The 22,014-nt window shown below is 32.3% G+C and overlaps 1 protein-coding gene across 2 annotated transcripts in view; it reads left to right on the top strand.

Annotated features, from left to right (window-relative positions):
• The window catches only part of LOC139490049 (uncharacterized), a 3,606-nt gene extending 74 nt beyond the window's left edge, over positions 1-3,532 (top strand). The window contains exons 1-2 of one of the 2 annotated variants that reach the window (XM_071276902.1): positions 1-70; positions 1,203-3,532. The exon at positions 1-70 is cut by the window's left edge and continues 74 nt beyond it. In XM_071276902.1, the coding sequence (XP_071133003.1) occupies positions 1,206-2,876 (1,671 nt within the window). In that variant the 5' untranslated portion in view covers positions 1-70; positions 1,203-1,205 and the 3' untranslated portion in view covers positions 2,877-3,532. Of the gene's footprint in view, positions 71-1,144 lie in introns of both variants that reach the window. The other variant, XM_071276906.1, reaches the window with a different exon arrangement.
• Positions 3,533-22,014: the final 18,482 nt, after the last annotated feature.

Here is a 22,014-nt window from a genome sequence, read left to right as displayed (position 1 = left end):
GACATTTTTTAAAATGGAACTTTTAAATGGAACGGCCATAAACGACGTGCCATTTGCCTAAATCAAAAAGGTATTTATTTAAAAGAAAAACTACCTTATTCTTGTATCGTGGATATAAAGCAATATGTTTGCTTTACGTCGATTTGCAAATATTGTCATGATTGTATGCATGTTCTGGTCGAGAACAAATAAAAATAAATATATTGTGTAGGTTTTGGACTGCAACTGTGAAATGGTTTATTGGAAGGTACATATACATGTATGTAGCAATGCATCATTCCACCTTTGGACACACCAAAGAGTTGTTTCAAGGGTACTTTGCATGCAGAGAGGGTTGCATTATTTTTCTCGACACAAGCATTCAAATGTGAATAAGTCACCATTATTACCGGACGTGTCTAGGCATTTATACATAACTCACAACCAAAACAGAAACCCCACTTTGGCAAGTGTTTGATCTGATTGCTGAAATGAGACAAAGAAAAGAACACATTTTTATACCTCAGGCATCCTTGGTGTACCTTCTGTTTACAAAATCTATCACTTGTATGTTACGATAAAATGTCTGCATATAAAGTACATACATGTATACCTAATCGCAAGACTTGTTCCTTTTTGAGTAATTATGAATAATTATAAATATTTATTATAATATAATACATTTTGAAATTCAATTGTTTGCTTAATGTCTTGTAGTAGGTATGATCTAAATAATAAGGAAGAAATGCTGAATAACCTAATTTTAAGATTTAAAAAAAGTAGTATTTTCTACCCAAGGAAAATGACAGGTGTTTTCCATTTGTTTAATAGGTTGAGTAGACAAGAGTCTACGGCGTAACCGTTTGTTACTCACCCAACTGAATAATGAAAAACAACTGTCATATTCCTTGGGTACAAAATACTAGTTTTCTTTTAAAACCAAATTTACGAAACAGTTAATTTATAATATTGACCATATCAATGATAAATTGGATTATCAATAAACCTTGAAATTGTCTTCCTAATAGAATTTCCTCACGATCAGATACTAGATCTTACACGATCCCTCCACAGTAATCATTGCTTTCGATCGTTGTTTTTGTTTCTTTCGATATACAGAATAATAATGGGTTCGCTCATATTTTCATGATTTTATTTTCAATAGTGCCACAAGCAGCATGCATGGCCTTCAAGATAAATAATCTAAATGTTTATATGTTTAGATCATGGCATCAACTGAACCTACATCATGTGGACCTTGTAAAAAAATAGGAGAAACTATTTCAGCTGACTTCTGGTGTTATAACTGTGATGAAGGATTTTGCTCAACATGTTCCAACCATCACAAAAGATTCAATGGAACACAGGATCACAAAACCATCGATATTAAAAGTCATAAACCATCAATCCGACAAAAATATACAGAATGTGACAAACATGGAAAACAGCTTTATTCGTACTGCCCATGTCATTTAGTACCTTGCTGTGAAGAATGTATTCCCACTAGCCATCCTAAATGTACTGGAATAAAAACATTAGCTAGTGTAGTGGAGAGAACTAAAATTGAAAACATGAAAGAATCTGTAGAGAAATATATCGATTCTGTCTCAAATATTTGTGAAAAAAAAATGAATATGAAATTAAAAAACGTCAAAACAGGTGAAGACCAGTATTTAGGTATTAAGAAATCAATTGAAGATATTCGGAAGGAAATAAATAAACATTTAGACAAACTAATGGAGAAAATATGTCAAAAAGCAGAAACTATTTGGAATCAGGAAAAATCAGCAGCCACAGATTTCATTTCTGAAGTTGAAGGAAGAACGAAAAGCTTGAAGGAAATTAAAGCCAATTTGCCAACAGTCATGTCACATGCCTCAAAACTCCAATCATTTTTATGTATACATCAGATTGAACAACAAGTATATAAATGTCAACGATATATTGAAGACTGGGACACAGATGAGAGGGTTGGAGAATTTGACATCAAACTGGCGCAAAATTGTAAATTAGAAAATATATTAAGCAAATTTAAATCATTAGAAAGCTTAGGGGAAGTAATAGTTACTAGAAAAAAACACTCACTGTACGTTGAAATACAAGCAGGATGCATTTCACCACAGTCCATTATTATAAACAAATTGACCATGAATATTGGGACAAAGATAGAGAAAAACAGAAAGAGGAAAATTAGTGACATGATTTGTCTGATGGACGGAAGAGTTATACAAGTTGAGCAGCATCGCAATGTCAACCTAGTTTTTTCAGATGGTAAAAGCCACACACCGTTATTAATACCTGACAACGCTTACAGTATCTCCCAGATCAACTTTGACACTATTGCAATATCTTATCCGAGTGAAAAAATCATTAAAATCTTCAATATGGAGAATGAAAAAGTTACCAAAGTTATTCCATTAGACAAGGATTGCTGGGGATTATCGTTCGCCAATAATTCTCTTGCTGTAGGTTTGAGTAGAGATGAAATCCGTATTATAGACTTGGAAGGAGATGTCCTTAAGTCATTACAAGTTCAGAGCGAATCAAACCTCTGTAACGTTGTTTACTGCGATGACAGAATAATATATAGTGATTATGAAGGTCATGCCATATACTGTATTGATGTTTCAGGTAAAAAGATCTGGCAATTTAAACAGGATTTAAGAGAACCACAAGGACTTTGTACCGATAGGTTTGGTAACATCATTGTAGCAGACGGGGCATCGAATAGAATAATAGTAGTAGCAAGCGATGGACAGAGAAGTAAAGAACTAATTAGTGAAGAGGATGGACTGAAGGATCCTATGTGTATTTGTTTTAAACGTAATGTCAGCTCAGGATTTATTTGTGATAACTTTGGCAAATACTTTGCAGAGTTCAACTTATCTTATGAATAAGATAAATACAACTTGAAGCCTTCGATTCTTAACAAGTTGGAATATTTTGGAGTGTATTCTAATACTGAATTAGTGGCTTCATATAAATGTCAGTTAACATTGTTTGGGTTCGTCTTATATTTCACCGTACATCTTATTTTCCTAAATATCTTTCATTTAAGATCATTTTTAATCATTTTTGATAACTTCTGTTTCTATTTATTGTAATCTAAAAAACGAACAAATGGTTCAAATCAATATTTAAGCACAATAAGCTGATAGACAATTCAGATTAGTTTTGATCATCTGTGAATCTTATTTAATTGATAATTTTGCAGATAAAAAAATTATCTCTTTTTATAAAAGTTTTTATAATAATAAAAAAAATACCAAAAATGTTACGTATCATAAAGTTTTGGTAACACGAACTTCAAATATATATTTTTCTTGGAACATTGGTGATAAGGTTTGATGGTAAGCCTTTTTCTGGCTCCAAAAAGCTTTTTTTTTTTTTTTTATGACAACCAATAATGAATTAGGCACACAATATTTGTACTTACCATGCGCAATAAGCGGTTCCACATGTTGAGCCGGATCTGCTCACTCAACAGTAAAGTACCCGAGACCATATCTAGTTTTTGTTGTTGATCGTGTCTATAAATATACATTTAGATATCTATGAAGTGTTTGGGCTTTATGTTTTGGCATTTTATGAAGGACTTTCCGTTTTAATGTTTTTTTTGTAAACTTTTGTTTTTCTTTTCGTCATTTTGATTTTCTTTTCTTCGATTTAGGCTGGGCGTTTGGTATCTTACGCCTCATTTTTAACCTAAATAGATTAAAAGAAAATGAAGGTATTCAGTGTATTTATTAGAAAAAAATGGAAATAATTTACACAAAATACTCATTCTTGAGGTACAGGGGAAGGTTAAGATCTTACAAAACATGTTTAACCCAGTCGTATTTTGCGCCTGTCCGAAGTCAGGAGCCTCTTGCCTGTGCTAGTTTTGTTAATACTTTTAATTTTATTTCATCTACATGTTTTGTAGTTTAGTGTGACGTGCATCTTCACTAAACTAATACACATTTTTTTTAACGACCAGCTGAAGCACGCCTCCGGGTGCAGGAGTTTCTTGTTGTGTTGAAGACCCATCGGTGGTCCTCAACTGTCTTTTGTCCTTTGACACATTCCCCTTTTCCATTATCAATTTTGTTTTTAAGAGTTTTCGATGTTTTTCCTCGAGTTCGTTTTTTTTTACTTTTTTCAGACAAAGTTTACAATAGATGAATTTGCTGTTATATTCTTGTCTTTTAAACTATTTTCGTCATATTGTTCTTCATCTGTTTCGGTTTTTACATTCTAGGATTTCGAATATTTGACCCTCAGTGTTCCTACTCGATGAATATATTCCTAGAAAAAAGCTTTGGATGCATGCAATTTATTAAGTATATTTTTAATTACCATAGCACTTGGTAGATACCGCTGCTCGGGTGATTTCCTATCGGGAATATATAAATGGAAACTAACATTTCCTTAAAAGTTTACCTGCTGTTCTTAACAGTTATTTCAGGCTGAGCGATAAAAATCACAGTATATATACAGGCGAAGCATAGACAGAGAAAACGCATATTAACGTTTATCCAATATTCTTTTATACATGTATAATTAAGAAAAGACTATTATTTTCTTCGACTTTTTGTCTCGTCATCAATTAGAGTTATCTCCCATACACCGTTACATATCAAAGTTCATCGCTGAATTAGCGTTGTTCAAACTTCAGTTTGATTTCTGTGTTGTGTGTTGTTGGATGTATGTATTTCTTAGAGTAATAGTCTATAAATGGAAACTAATTATTTTCTCTCTTTCGTGTAATACTCAATCCATATTTTCCTGTTTGAATAGTTCTACACTAGTCATTTGAGGGCCTTTCATAGCTTGTAATTCAGTGTGAGATAAGGCTTCATGTTAAAGGGCGTACTCTGACCTAAAATGTTTAACTTTTTACAAATTGTGACTTGGATGGAGAGTTGTCTCTTTGGCACTCATACCACATCTTCTTACATCTACATGGTAAACATTAGCATACACACATTAACAGTCGCACCAACAATTTCTAGTAAGTAAACTCGTTTGAAAGATCCAGGCAAATATTATAGAATAGCAAATGCAAGACAATACAGTAGTACTTTAAATACAGAACAAAACTTGCTGATTTAACGTTTCAGTTGTCTTGGAGTTCGGTATTTTGTTTTAGTTATTCTACTTTTGTATGGTATTTCAACCTTCTCAATTCATTAAAGACAATATATCAAACTTGTGCAGTAGAGGTACCAGTCACCAATGGAATGCATGAACATTTAATTTATGAGAATATAGGAAGATATGACATGATTGCCAACGAGACAACTATCCACCATAGACCTAAGTCGTAGACGATAGCAACTATATAGGTCACCGTACAGACTTAAGTTATACAATGCGCAAAAAATATCGTATAGTAATATATGTAGCAAGATATGAAAAATTAACTCATCATAGATACCAGGACTAAATTTTATATATACGCCAGACGCGCGTTTCGTCTACAAAAGACTCATCAGTGACGCTCGAATCCAAAAAAGTTAAAAAGGCCAAATAAAGTACGAAGTTGAAAAGCATTGAGGACCAAAATTCCTAAAAGTTTTGCAAAAATGAGAAAACCAATGTCTTAAATTTAAAAGAACAACAAAAAAACAAGCAACTTAGTGCATTATTTGTAAAGGAGCTTCACTTGCAGATGCAAAATCTACTACATTTATACATTTGTTGTCGTAATAGTACATTTGTAACAGGTACTTTCTTGCATCTTTTTTTTTTTTTTTTTTTTTGTCTTTCGGCTACTTTCTAGTCGTCACTTATTTAAACCTTTTTTTCTGTTCGAAAATATACTTTTTGTAAATCATTTGATTGACGAATATAAAGGATCAAGATAAAGACTCCGTATGTGTTTCATGTAATCTTGTCACAAGAGAAGTAATGTAAAGTGCAGTTGGTGTTTTAAATTGCCAACATATCGGATAGTCATAGCTCTCTCTATCGAATAACGATAGAAGAGATCAAAGTCTTGAGTAAACGTTTAAAACATAAATAAGGCCGTTAGTTTTCACGTTTGAATTGTTTTACATTGTCTTATCGGGGCTTTTTATAGCTGACTATGCGGTATGGGCTTTGCTCATTGTTGAAGGCCGTACGGTGACCTATAGTTGTTAATGTCTGTGTCATTTTGGTCTTTTGTGGATAGTTGTCTCATTGGCAATCATACCACATCTTCTTTTTTATAGTTGTTGGCAGGAATATTTGGACATTCTATCAACTACATTTAAATGGTTGTGTGAAAAAAATAATGTCGAGGACTACTTTTTCGTAGAAATTTAAACTTTCAACTAACAAATGTACTAATATCAATCAAAAATAAAAAAATAAAAAAAAACAAAAGCTCTTAGAAGGAATGATTATATTTGCCAGCCCCAAGTATAAGATACACAAACGAGCCGTCAGTCCGATTGCATGGGTGAATCTCTGTTACACCACGCTAGTATACTTAAAACAAACTGATAGCGCTTAGGGAGGGGGTTGGGGTGGGGGGATGTTCTTCTAGCAATTCAATTCATAGTAAAGTGGAATACATTGCGTGAATTTTTTTATCTTGCATTATGTCTGAATAAGCCCGCAAAATCTATTCAATTCATCCATACTAATGATTAAATTTAAAATGTCAATGTTTTGTGTACTTTTAAAATACCAGCCGGTTTATGTTGTTTTGATGAACTTGTCGTCTGAAGTCTGCCTTTTGGGACTCATAATTGTATGTTGTGGTATTACATTCACATCCACGTCAAATTTTCTTTATAGCCGTGCTTCCCCTGCTTTTTATCCTTTCTCTGTGACAGAAACTAAAAGTGCATGTATCAAAGTTATACGCAAATTATTTCAAAATCAAACATGTGTGTAAAATAAAAATTAAAAAACGCTGTAGAACTTTTGATGTTCGAAAATAAGTTTTTCATTTATTTTAAGTAGATTGAATAGAAATAGAAACACTTGATTTTCAGCAAAACAAGCTACTTATAATGATTTTGTTTTAATTTGAGGTGCATTCTACAATTCTTTATGTTTAACATAAAGCATTTAATTCAGATATTTGTGTGCACAGCCAATGTCAATGATACAGCAAACCAACAAAATACAATCAAGGAGGTCAACATACGTACGGGTCCTCATTGATATATCAGTTTTTCCCGATATATGACAAAGTCTAAATCGTCCCGACTGTATATTAGATAAGTAAAAATTAACAAGATTTGCTTAAGATAACAATACAAAAATACGAAGATATTGTTTTGATTACCAATTAAGACCATTGTCCAGTAAGACCACAGATTGAAGATGTACAATGTAACTAAAGGTCCCCGTATACGATCTTTAACAGTTTGCACAACCCGAATTGTATAGTAGAGTAAGTATAAAAGACATTGGCATGGTGAAATGTAAAGCAATTCAACAGAGAGAAGAAAAAAATGTCTGATTTATGCGCAAATGAGAAAGAAAAAACCAAGGACAACGAGACAGGCCCATACAATATATTCCGGCGGTGTTAAACATATTTGTGCACATGTCACCCCTTTCTATACTTAAACAACTTATAAACACCAGTTTGAAAGTGCTTGCCTTATCAGATCTACATGAAGCTAAAAAAAAAACAACTAAAAAATAGACAAAGACACTCAGAATTCTCGTAGTTACGGTTCATGTGGACCCTACGGCTAAAATGGCCGTATTTTCACCTCAAAATTTACTCTGAGTACAGACAAACCTGTGCATCTGTAAAAATTTTTAGGCATAGCATGCCCTAGATAAATAAATTTCAAATATGTTTTGTGTTTTAGAAAAATAAAAACTTACCAGGATTTTGCCGTGCACTTTTTTTCATTTCTCCAGAAGGTGCCAAAATAAACTAAGTTGGGAAGCGAGTTTGAGAACTTCCCCACAGGTAATTATTGAAGTGAGCTGTTTTGTTTGACATGGACATGAGATGGACAATAGATACCTGACAATAATTGGTTATTTAAACTGTGTACCTGAGTGGACCATATCAAGGTAAACTCAACTGTTTGTTAATTTTATCATCTTCTGCAGGGACGAAAAAAAGTGTACGGTAAAATTCAGTTAAGTTATGAATTTTCTAAATCATACAATGCATTTGAATTCTATTTATCTAGGGCATGCTATGCCTTAAAACTTCTCAAAATGCACAGGTTTGCCTGTACTCAGATTAAATTTTGAGGTGAAAATACAGCCATTTTAGCCATAGGGTCCACATGAACCTTACTTAAAAATTTCCAAAAGCCAAAATTACCTAATAAATCAACCACTGTTTGTCCGACTCAAATATCATTCAATATACATCCAACAGATTTAGTGTAATGGCGTCATAAACAGTCTAAAAGGACATGGCCTTGTGCTAAGAACTTGTGCAATGTCAATCTATAAGTATCGACAGGATGTAGAACCACATGAGTGCATACTTGTATAGCAATTAGGTAAATTTCAAACTAGCGAAAGCAAAAGCAATGTTAGTGTCGTTAAAGACAATATCCATGATCTTACCAAAATGTCAAATTGAAAGCTCACCATAAAGAAAAATAGTATTTCCTTTTACATACTCTGATATCTATTGTAACTTGCAGGTACATTTTCATTGTTTGTCATCGCGTTAATTTTCTAACGTTATATAGAGTGTGACAATTAAACTTCTGCAGGATAATAACGAAACAGGATTATTGGTGTAGCCTTAAGTTGATTTGTTCCTTGAATTTTTATTTGTCTATGATTATCTTTTTCAGAATTAATCGTCCATATGACTTCCAAAGTTTGAATAGAGAAATGTTAAATCACATAAGACATAATAAAAGTGCGAACATTGAAGATCCCTCCGTTTCTTGATACTTTAAACTTTGAAACCAAAGTTTGTTTTGTGTTCTAGCTGTTCCGTAAATACATCTGATTTTAATATAATCGTACTGTTATAATATATATATATAGATACTTTAATAAGTAAAAGTAATGAACAGTTATAAAAATTGACGCCATGTAAATTATTAATTATGTTACCACATGGAACAAGGTCGGTTGTGCTATTTGTAATAAAAAACGTACTTTTATAAGGATTGATTTAATTTGTCCTGGTTAGATCCAAATACCAAACAGGTCCCAACGGCTTTGGAAATAGAATACAGATTAATTATTAAACACTTAATATAATAGTTACTCGTGTCAGCCTTGGAATATATCTTTATAAGTATATAATATCTACAACAGGCTGAATAATCATAAAAGTACAAGCGGCATTATTTTTAAACTCGTAAAAACTAAGATGACAACGGACTCCGAATATAATTATTTGTTTTATAACGTTTTATGTATCCGTTCGTTTTAGCGAATATACACAACACAACGAAAAATGTTATCGATGATTTACTCACCCTGTTATAAAACACTAAAGGGACAGTAAAACAGGAAATAAGAAACGCCAGCAGCTCAGAAAACACCACATAGAACGCCCCCTCCCCCCCCCCCAAAAAAAAAAAACTATAAAAAAACCCATAAAAGAACAGGCGTATGGGATAGCTGATTTTCATTTCTATAATGTATAATGTTTTACTTTTTTTTTATTATTATTATTGATACATTGTAGCCCCCATTATTCTATGCTTCATTTTATTTGCTTTTTTTCTATATACTTTGTTTCCCCATTATACTCTTTTATGTGAATCTTATCCTGACCTCCAGAACTAGCATCTAATATAATTAAACTGCTTGAAAGTCAGGCTGTGCAACTAAATCCTACTTATAAAGGCAGGTATGTAATCAGAGGCAGGCGTACAAAAGTGACAGGATAGAAAGTCAACAACATGAGAGGACAAAAATCGAACGACAAAGAGTCATAATATGACAAAAAGTCACAGGACAAAAATCACAGGACAAAAAAGTCATAGGACAAAAAGCCACAGAATAGAAAGTCATAAATGTGATAGGACAAAACGACGCAGGACAAAGAGTCATAGGATACATAGGACAAAAGTCACAGGACCAAAAGTCACAAATAATTAGTTGACAATTGTTAAATATAAGAGAAAGATCTAGAAATATTTACCTTTCATTACATATATTCATTCTACAATTTAGGAAATTGTTTGTTAGACTTGATAATGAAGAATGATAATGAAATTTCAGTTGTGGAGAGGATATATTTCTTGGCACCATGAAGCCGTTTTAAAGAACCAAGCCATTTTGACATTTTGTAATTTCGTTGATATGATTGATATCTGTTTAATACATTTTGTAAACAAAGTTGGTTTATGAACAGGTATCAAGCTTAGGTAGCCACATGCAGCTGTTGGTAAAATACTGCCGCTGAAGAAAGAAAACAAATCAGATACAACACTCCTGACTGGTTTTTTTTTTTTTGTCTTTTCGTTGGTTTTCGTTTTTGCCTTGACGTTATGTTGGTTTCGATTTGTGAGTTTGAACATCAGTTCAATATCCTCTGCCGCTTTTTTAGCTAGTGTTTTATTAGATAATACGGAAGAGTAACCTAAAAGGTAGACATAAGTCCACATAACCCTCTGCCTCTTTTTTTCTAGTTTATTTTTAATCAGAATATATGGAAAATTAAGTTACAAGGTAGACATAAGTGCACAGAGTAAACTATATGATCAATAGAATTAAGATTTCTAAGACTTCACTGGAAATTTGTAATCCTGAAATAATGGAAATCTGTCTTTTATCAAATGTATTGGAATGTTGAATGAAAAATGGAATTTTAATATTGGTTAATGCATGTGTCAGAGGAACAGATCTTATATTAACAGTACACACTTGTTAGACGCAGCTTATCCTTTTAAAATTGTTAAACGATGATGACTGATGTACCCATATTTTGACTATTATATTTATTGTGTCTGTTTATTTAACGCATCAATGTAAAAATATCGGAAATTGATGAGACTGTCATTAAAGTGAGAGGGTTAGCGCTATAGAACCAGGTTTTATTTAATCCACCATTTTCTACATTTGAAAATGCCTGTACCAAGTCAGGAATATGACAGTTTTTGTCCATTCGTTTTTGATGCGTTTTGTTATTTGATTTTGCCATGTGATTATGGACTTTCCCAATTGATCTTCCTCTAAGTTCAGTATTTTTGTGATTTTACTTTATACAAGTCGGATTCTAATATGACGTTGTTCTTTAGCTTTGGGTACAAAGCCATGTTCTAATTTGAATAGAACATGGGCTGCACATGATAGACGTCACAATTGAAATTGCAACGTCAGATGAATTTTGAACAACGCCAGAGATCAAAATGGACATTTTTGTTGGTGTTGCTCGCTAGGAAATTAAATAAAAACATTCTAAAAGTAAGTTTAAATGTTTTTGGTTTTTTTTATTGATAAACTGTTGATTTTTCTATAACGTTTTTGTTCATCAAACCAAAATGGCGACATTTCGAGCGTCTACTATAGGTCCGCTTCGAAGAACAAAAGTTCAAAATATTCCTATTAGAATCGAAATAATTCTATCATGCCATGCTCTATGCTCATTTTAACATGGGTAGGCAATATATTTGTAAACATTTAATACCTCGCTAACGCTCGGTATTAAGATATTAACAAATATAAAGCCTACCCATGTTAAAATGAGCATAGAGCATGGCATGAAAGCATTATTTCTTAAATATATAATGAGTGTTGTGTAATGTCTAAAGGTAAACTGTGTATAGTCGGGACATAAGGGTTTTAACTTGACTGAAGTATATCAAGTCAGAAAAGCAAAAATGTGCTATCCCTTCAAGGTTATTCCTTTCAGACGGGAGAAAATGAAAATGTAGAGGCAATGTCCATCCAATTGCATTTAATAAACAAGTCCCAAGTGCTTGTGGAAAATAAAAGCTGAACAATAGTGCAGAAGAAGGTTGAAGACAATTGAGACTGCATGTCTTTATGGGTGTCACAGTTCAAGTCTAACTGAAACAGCAACCCATTCAGGAGTTAAAGTTCTTTTCCTTGTAGTTCTTTTAACGCAAAGTGTAAACATAGAACTATTTTAAATTAAATCCTTGAAAAAAAATTAAACCACAAAATGTACCCATTTGGTTTTTGAACTTATATTTCCAATAGATATTATCACTTTATGTAAGAACTTCAGGAAACACCCATTTAAAATTCCTGTACCAAGTCAGGAATATGACAGTTGTTGTCCATTCGTTTGATGTGTTTTATCATTTGATTTTGCCATTTGAATAGGGACTTTCCGTTTTGAATTTTCCTCCGAGTTCAGTATTTTAGTGATTTTATTTTTTGCTCACTGTTGCCAGATCATTGAGATGTAGCAACTAATCTTTGACGATATAAATCACAGCAAAATATGCATTTCAAAAATTAAAAGGGTCATTTTCAAAAAATGTGGATATTTCAGTTGTGAAATAACAATACAAAAAAATATTCAATTTTCAACTTTAATATATGAAATTGAATAGTTTAACAACAATACAACCTGAAATAAAAATATGCAATCTTAAATGCTACTACAAAAATATTTTAAAAAATAACATAGAAACAAGTATGGGACATATGTCAACTACATAACGGATTTAGTTTCGGTCCCTAATTTTTTTAATAATATTTACATTTTGCTTGATATATATTTCCATAAAAATCATCACACTTTTTTAAAAACAGTTAACATGGTTAAAATAACACTTTTTAGAAACATATTTTAAAGTGAATTTAATTCAGCATTGTCAACTACATAACGCTTTTTGTCAACTACATAACGTTATGTAGTTGACCGTTATGTAGTTGACCTATTTGTGGTTTTTGGATGTTTTTCTTGACCCTAATACTACCAGATAAATGGTTTTTATTGAATTAGAGTCAGTATTATAGACTTTGAATGATTTATGTAAAAAAAAATATTTATGCCAAAATTTATCAATGTTTTTGCCGTTACAAAGTTGACATAGATTAAAATTACGGAGTAATTTGTACTCACCAAAACTAATCTATAATGAAATGAATCAATGATGTCATCCTGTAACTTTAAGCACGTCATCAGAGGATGAAGAGTAAGTAGACTGCACTTCCTTAGTTACAAGGGATATAATCAGTTGTTTATTGGCAACATTATTTCATTTGTGTTATGTAGTTGACATTTTTTTAAGTACGAAATGAAAAGTAAAAAAAAAAATGCTAATAAAATCTAATAATTCCCTGTATTTGTGTATACATACCTGCAGTGATACCTATATATATTTATAATAACAAAAGAAAAATAATAATTTCCGCTGGGTATTAAAACCAGCATTTAAAAAAGACTAGTTTTTCAATTTCGTACAAGCAATTTTGGGGTTTTTGGACCCTTTGAAACCCACTGGAAGCAATTTCTGTAGCTAAATTTCATATTGAATTTGCTGGAACTTGTTACACACACCAAAAACTAAATGGTGTATCTAAAAAATGGATAAAAATATTTATACTTTTTTAGAAATATTGATTGTACAAGAAAATCCACATTTGTTGAAAAAAGCCCAAAAGATGTTTATAAGGTGTCTTTAATCGAATACGTTAGTGTATGTATGTGGTCATTCATTGTATCAATCAGTGGTAAGAACAATTGATGGTACTATAGTACAACAAAATTTAGTAAAGTACATTTTTAATACACGTACAAGGAAATCAACATTTTGATATTGTTGTAAAATTGATTTAATGCATTTTTTATATCTTTCAATATTAAATCAATGCACGTTAAGAAATATTTTGTAATGTTTTTAAGCGGAAATAAATGCATAAAACGTTGTTAAGGGTATCGGATTTATAACGAACGGACATTGCTATACCATTTATCTAAGTAGTCATCGGAAACCAAAGAAAATGTGACTTTAAGACTGATTTCCGTTTTTCGCTGTATCTTGTAAATAGAGAATATTACATATCTTTCTATAAAACGGGAAATGATGCGCTTAAAATTCAGAAGGGATTATTTTATTAATCTATTTTATGTAATTTCAAAGAATAAGGGTAATTACAGGTATAATAAACTAAATAATAAAATGCAACAAAACAACACAGATACAATTTCATGTAGATGAAATATGCAGTTTCGGTCCACCATAAAAATTCGTAAAATGAGTAATTTTATAATTGTTTTATGAATCAAATGAAAATCAAACATGTTTAATTTATCGAAACAAATTTTCAAACACTGATCTTTCATCGATTATATACACATAAGCAACACACAAATAAAACAATAAATCGATGTGATGGTACATTATGAAGGCTTGGTTTGAATTATTTTATATTTTTTATTTATTTTTCTTGGTCCATTACACTACTGTTAAAGATTGGTTACAGCCTAAATAAACATTAGTAATTTAAGCTGCTTATAAATTATGTGAAGATTGTGTGCTTGCTTACCTTTGTTGGTTGAAGAAATAAACTTCGTGTTTGCTAGGTCAAAACAACAATGTGTGCAATAAAATACAATCGACGAAACTGGCAAGACTGAACTCCAAGATTCTGTATGTTTCATCTTTTGTCATATCACGATAGACCAAAATTGTACACCCAATTAAAATGTTTTCTAAAATAAGCAGACTAACAGGAATAAGAAAATTAATTTTTAAATAAGATAAACATTTTTTTATAATCAGATTAAATGACAAAATCAAAGACAGCAAGCAGACTGTAGTACTTGTATTTGGGTGTTTAACGATCTTCACTTCCCAAGACGATCTTTCACGGACAAGTAAGTCAACATACTAATATTATATTTGCATGAATAAATTCAATTGCAAAACTTCTTGCGGCATAATACTCTTTTTCAATGACACTTATGCATACAAACCCAACTATACGAAACAAAATTGAGGTAAAAGTATAACAAAAAATAATAAAAAATACCCAACTCCGAGGAAAATTCAATCAAACTTTCCGTAATCAAATAGCAAAATTAAAAGCTCAAACACATCAAACGAATAGATAACAACTGTTATATTCCTGACTTGGTACAGGCAATTGTGAGTTTTCCAAATTGAAATTATTGTCAGTACAGCAAGGGCATGCATACTTAAGAAATATGGACAGAGTAGGCCATTCCTGATAAAGTTTGATCTAATTGGATCCCAAACGATCAATTAGAATATGTAAAAAAAAAAAGTTCACCAAGCACATCATGAGCAATGTGTCTATAAAAGATCTCGTTTTTGTTTAAGACATTTATACAAGACAATTAAGACAGCTAGCTGTGCTATAAAGTAATTGTCTTCGCCATAAATAAATGTAAATTGATTATTCAAATGTGAACTATTTTAAATAGTTTCCTTCATTTACAGAATGTTATGACGTCATCATGTGACATTAATTAAGACGGAAACGACTGGATAATATCCAATTAGTATAGAACTTGTGAAGATATCACTGACACATTTATATTAATTAATCAGCAGTTCTGTAAACAAATAAATCGTTCTTTTTTGTACCACATGCAAAGACAAAAACAAACGATTGACGTACATGCGAGAGCTTTATCAATGTGATTTCTAGTTAAACATTTACTTTTAAAACATTCAATCATTAGAATTGTCATGCCAAGGGTCACTAGGGTATATGTATAGAAATATGTTCAGCTTGACACTTGTCCGGAGGTAAAACCCATTCCAAAAGCTTGTCTCTTGATATATGTGTGATTTAAACATTTCCAGCCACGTTAGGTTGTCGTGGGACTGTCGTTCAAGGAAAAAGTCAAATCACACAAGTACTGAACTCCGAGTAAAATTCAAAACGGAAAGACTCTATTAATCAAATGGCAAAATCAAAAGCTCAAACTCTTCAAACGAATGGATAACAACATGCCTGACATGGAACAGGCATTTTCTTATGTAAAAAATGATGGACTGAACCTGGTTTTATAGCTAGCTAAACCTCTCACTTGTATGACAATCGCATCAAATTCTAGAGGCCAGAGGTTGTGGAGACATTATTGTCTCACCACGACAAATAATTTGATGTTCTAGCATACATAGCTGCACGCAAACAATATTGGTTTATATTGGGGGGGGGGGGGGGGGGGGGGTGATCCTTACATTTTAGTTGGTTTGCCTAACAAAAGAACGTAAAGGAAGGCTATAAAAAAATCACAAATCCGCTCATCTGTACTGTGTTATTCACATAGAAATTTCCTTTCTTTTTAATGGATAGCAAAACTTTTAAAGAGTCTAAAGATCTTCTCCAAAATCTTCAGTCAGAACAAAGAGATCAGTTGTGCATAAAAACAACTGAGTTTTCTATGATCTACACTGCTATTTCCAATGTACATTAGGAAGGTTGGCTGCATCTCATATAAAACAGCATTCTGTTGCCAAAATGGGAATCGTAGATAAAAACTTGTTTAAGGTCATGAAAAACTATACCGACTAAACAAATTATCAAATAACAAAGGGTCACACTCATGTAAACATGGCCGAAATATTTCAGAATTCTCTTTTTTTTTTATTCTTTTAAAACTGATCTATTCTCGCAGATGAGAAATCATATGGACAATTCGTTGATATTGTCACATTCTTGCTACTGGTTAATTGTTGTATCAATTACTGGAGAATTTGGCAATTCTCATAGTTTTTTTTTAAATGACTCTAATGTAAATATTTACATCGAAGAATATCTTAACGTTAGCCTGCTATATTTAGTAAACTGAACGCTAAGAAATATGCAAAGCTTATATCGGATTTGATATTTTTGCAGTCACAGTTATTTTTAACCCTCTATCTGATAACCTTTATGCAACATTATATAACAGAAGGGTTTTTCTTGGCTCAATAAATCTCGAGGTAAGAATTTGATATCTTACCAGAATGCATAAATAGTGTCAGCCTGGCCTAATTTAAAGTCATCTTCTAATAGGTATACGTGTATCGTGGACGTTCTTTATCCTTATATATGAATCAACTGAGATTACTATTATACAGTGTTATAGTAATCTCAGGAATACATGACAATTATCCTTGTCATATTCATATATAACATAATTCATAAATACCTTAACATAACACATTAAGGTATATATATAATTTTTTTCAGAGACACGTGCCTGTAGCTTTTACATCGAAAATAAACCGAAACCGATACTATGTACGGTTGAAGTCAATCCTTGCAAGAAAGTCAGATGTATAAGGAATGAAGTACTATACACAAGCATGCAGAAATATTTGGCCACATGAAATAATATAGTAAAGTTTGTGACATTAGCCTATCCATTTTATTCATGATCACGAAAACTTGGTCTTAATAGTTATCAAAAGTACCAGGATTATAATTTTATACGCCAGACGCGCGTTTCGTCTACATAAGACTCATCAGTGACGCTCAGATCAAAATAGTTAAAAAGCCAAACAAATACAAAGTTGAAGAGCATTGAGGACCCAAAATTCCAAAACGTTGTGCCAAATACGGCTAAGGTAATCTACTCCTGGGGTAAGAAAATCCTTAGTTTTTCGAAAAATTCAAAGTTTTGTAAACAGAAAATTTCTAAAAATGACCATATAATTGATATTCATGTCAACACCGAAGTGCTGACTACTAAACTAGCATCCTTGGTATCAATGATCATGCTATGGTAGTCACAGGCTTTGATATAATTCAACACTATATCAAACAGTCAAAGCGTAAGAAATACATGTTCAATAAAGCCGACTGGGACTCTACAAAGAAATGGAATAACTGTCAACATCTATGGTTTCAAAAAATCACCACTCCAGTTTAGAAAAAATCATTGATGTGGCTCAACAGAAATCTAAACCGGATGGATGCTAAAACGCAAAAATAAGACTCTATAAGCACATTAAGAAATATAAACAGTGAAACGATTACAAAAACTCTAAGAAAAAGTGCAAAAAAGAATATTATTGAGAAGTGATCAACTATATCAACAACACTATTTAAACAGGTTTACAAGAAAACAACACAAAACCGTGTTGGCGTTATGTTAAATCCAGATGACAGGAAAACATTGGTAAACCAGTAATGAAACAGAATGGAGCCCTTGTTAACGACAACAAGGATAATGGAAATATACTCCTTAACCAATTTGAATCGCTACCAGCTCCAGAAATTTTTTTTGCCGTGGACAAATGAACAGAAAAAAAGATTCGTTGAATTGGTAGAGAGTAACGAATTAGCATCAACTAAAAGAAATAGCCCCTGGAAGTTTGATGGCTTGTCTTTTTATTAGTGCATCAACTATACCAAAAAGCAGATTGAATCTCGCTTTGTCAATATATATCTCTCTATGCGTTCAACTGTGTTCTTGCCCCCATAGTCTTCCTCTATTAGAATTTGTTGTATTCGCATAATCAAATAGTAGTTCAGAATACACAGTAAAAGTGCAATATAATCATTGTAGCATTCTGTGAGATGTTTATTGAAGCCATTTTCTCATCGTGAAGACTGAAATCCTGTCTTTTCTTTGACCATGTTTTTTTTATGATAAATGTTGACAGTGACAACAGTCGTTGTTTTTCAAATTTTTGGTTAACCAATTTTTGAAAGGACATCTTTGTTAGTCACAACAACTTACTTATAAATAGGTATTGTTATACCTTACATTGTATAGTAAGCCCTCGAGGAACATCCTTCACTCTGGTTAACAATTTTGGATATTCACCTCCTCAGCGGGCCATAATTGTATAATGTGCATCTATCAATTATTGATACATGTAACTATGGTTTTTGGATGGCTGGCTCATTGGTCACTAGGTCATGAGGTCATGCAGTTTGTTTAGGGGATATTGTTTTCCAAATATAATATAGTTATCCAGTACTTGAATATCTGATTGGTATTTTAGGGGCTGGGGTTGCAATTTGAAATGGTATATTGATCAAACGATCAAATGTACTGCATATAAAGGGTTCGAGAATTTATAAATTATGAATCAAATTTTTATAACATGATATCATTTACTATTATCGATTAATATTCAAAGGAGTAAACAAACTTTCGAAAACAAGTCTTTTTTTAAAATTTTATGTGCGTAATTGTGGTCAATGAACATTTTAATTATTTTGCCTTTGGCTATTAATTTACTTGTAGTTATTTTTTTTTAAAGAATATCGAGACTATAAATGTGTCCTTACACTTGCCAAATGATCATATACATATGTTAACCTAGATGTTTTGTGGGCGTATAAGCTAGTTAAATGAGATGTCGACATTTTCCTGGCCTCCGGGGAAGCACATAAAACAATGCATGAATGCAATCATAATATTTATAGCATTTGACTGTTAACTTTATGACACTATTTATTAAAGATTGCGGTGAATTTCTTTAATACAGCAACCTCTTTAAAAAAAAAAAAAATAGACCACCTCAAGACATGTGACCTTTACCCTACTCCCCCAACACATACATTTGGTCTCCAATTCCCCTCAAACAAGACATATATGAAGACAAATTGTGTTGGCATTTTAATTCATAGTTATGTTGGTATGATATTTCGAACTTACTATGCTGACATTTTGAATTTGAACTTATATTGGCATTTTAAGTCGAACTTATGGCAGTATTTTTAGTCGGATCTAAAATTTTAATGAATACCATTGAGGATAAATGTCCTCTTAAATAATTGATGATGAACTAGACTATAACACTTATAATTTGGATCAATCTGTTTTATTTCTTGAGGAACATTTATATATTAAAATTGAGAATGGAAATGGGGAATGTGTCAAAGAGACAACAACCCGCCCAAATAAAAAACAACAGCAGAGGGTCACCAACAGGTCTTCAATGTAGCGAGAAATTCCCGCACCCGGAGGCGTCCTTCAGCTGGCCCCTAAACAAATATATACTAGTCCAGTGATAATGAACGCCATACTAATTTCCAAATTGTACACAAGAAACTAAAATTAAAATAATACAAGACTAACAAAGGCCAGAGGCTCCTGACTGGGGACAGGCGCAAAAATGCGGCGGGGTTAAACATGTTTGTGAGATCTCAACCCTCCCCCTATACCTCTAACCAATGTAGTAAAGTAAACGCATAACAATACGCACATTAAAATTCAGTTCAAGAGAAATCCGAGTCTGATGTCAGAAGATGTAACCAAAGAAAATAAACAAAATGACAATAATACATAAATAACAACAGACTACTAGCAGTTAACTGACATGCCAGCTCCAGACTTCAACTAAACTGACTGAAAGATTATGATTTCATCATATGAACATCAGGCACAATCCTTCCCGTTAGGGGTTTAGTATCATACCATCATAACATATATGAGAAGAACATAACCCATGTCATGCCAACAACTGTTTTTAGAATAAATGTGTTTAGTTCCGATGCAAAGACCTTATCAGTGACTCAATATTAACGCCAAAATATGCAATCCATATTGTCCATTTTTGTCCCAACTGTTCAGGGTTGGACCTCTATCGTCGTATCCAGCTGTGCTCGGCGAAGCAAATTTATGTTAACTCATGTTAGTTACGGGTTGATAAGGTACAGACGTGACGTCATCTAGTAAGTGGTTTTAAATCGTGCATTATGTTTTATACGTGACGGAATTCAATCTGTATTTATTCGCGCTAAAACACTTTCATAAAGCTTCAATTTTATCAGACTTCTTGGGAGTGATCATTTTTACATGCAAGATAACCTTCAGTTCTGCATTTGAGGTCTGGCAAGAACAGAATGAATCCAAATTTCTTCAACGCAAGCTATTCTACAATTAGATAGTAGGAAGTTTAGCAATGCTACAACTTTACACACGACGAGATGAAATGACATAGGTGACAGTAACTTGGTTTATTTCGGTTCTGATGTCTCAACAAGGGAAGTTTGTGTGATGTGAAAGGTTTTCATTGTAGAGAGATTTGAGCTCTGCTTTCTTGGGTTTATTTTGTAATTCGCCCATTCAACCCAGTTGCACCCGCTTGCAAAATAACTGAATCGATTTATGAATTTCGAACAGCGGTATACTACTGTTGACTTTATTGGGTAAGACTTTCAAAGTCTTTTGAAGCAGGAGTGTCAACGATATAGTTGTCGTTTGTTTTGATATAGTTCTTTCAACTAGCAAACATTTAATGTTGTTGTCCTCGGTTGTTATATAGTTCTGTCAGCTTAGTATATCTGTTGTCGCCATAGTCCTTTCAAAACTCGATAGAATCGTAGTTTATACTGATCCTCGGATGTTTAGAAGTGGTGAGATCTTACAGTACTATCTGATGTCATTGGCGCTCAACTTTTGTTACCAGATGAAGTTCAATTTCTGTTTCAATCCTTTTTCTTTTTAAGTTAACAATCATTCTTACAAGCAAGGCATCTGGTCGTTATTTAGGACGACACACATATAATTGTAATTTCTGTAAAACGTTTAAACTGCATGCATTGTTCGTACCGAATGAGTAATGTTTTGATCAATCACTCGCAATTGTCGTATTTAGTACCCCACCAAATCTGTTCAGAACATCATTCTTTCAGTTTTCCTTTAATCATTACAAATACAGAATCTAGCAACCATGAACTACTATGGTATACCCATTTAGTTGTATATATGGCACGTAGAACTTCTTAAAAAACAACATAGTCATAAAATAAAATCAGTAAACAATAAATGGACAAACGATGTAAACAACATAGTCATAACTAGTAAACAGTGAATGAATAAACGAAAGAAGAGGCGAACAAATATTTATCTCTAAAAAGTTCAAAATCCAAAGTCGAACCCTTTTACTAGTTTCATTTGTTTCTTAATCGCCATTCAAAGAAGACACACATTTGTGGGATTTTCTTGCATTTTGACATTGGAATGTTCTACGTTTTCTACCAAAAATTACATTGTTGTTTAAATTAAGTTGATAACAATAAACGAGAACAAAATAAAATCATGTTTTCATATACGATAGAAATACGATTATAATTGACTTTTGAAAAAAAAAGATATTTATTGTTAATATTATGTAATACTCAATGATAAGTTATTGTCCGTTTTCACATATGTTCATACGTCAACAAGACAAATAAACTTGAGTAAACTTTAAGAAGTATAAATAATCT

The sequence above is a fragment of the Mytilus edulis genome, chromosome 1, assembly GCF_963676685.1.
Source record: "Mytilus edulis chromosome 1, xbMytEdul2.2, whole genome shotgun sequence".
NCBI lineage: Eukaryota > Metazoa > Mollusca > Bivalvia > Mytilida > Mytilidae > Mytilus > Mytilus edulis.
This window is presented reverse-complemented; position numbering and strand designations above follow the sequence as displayed.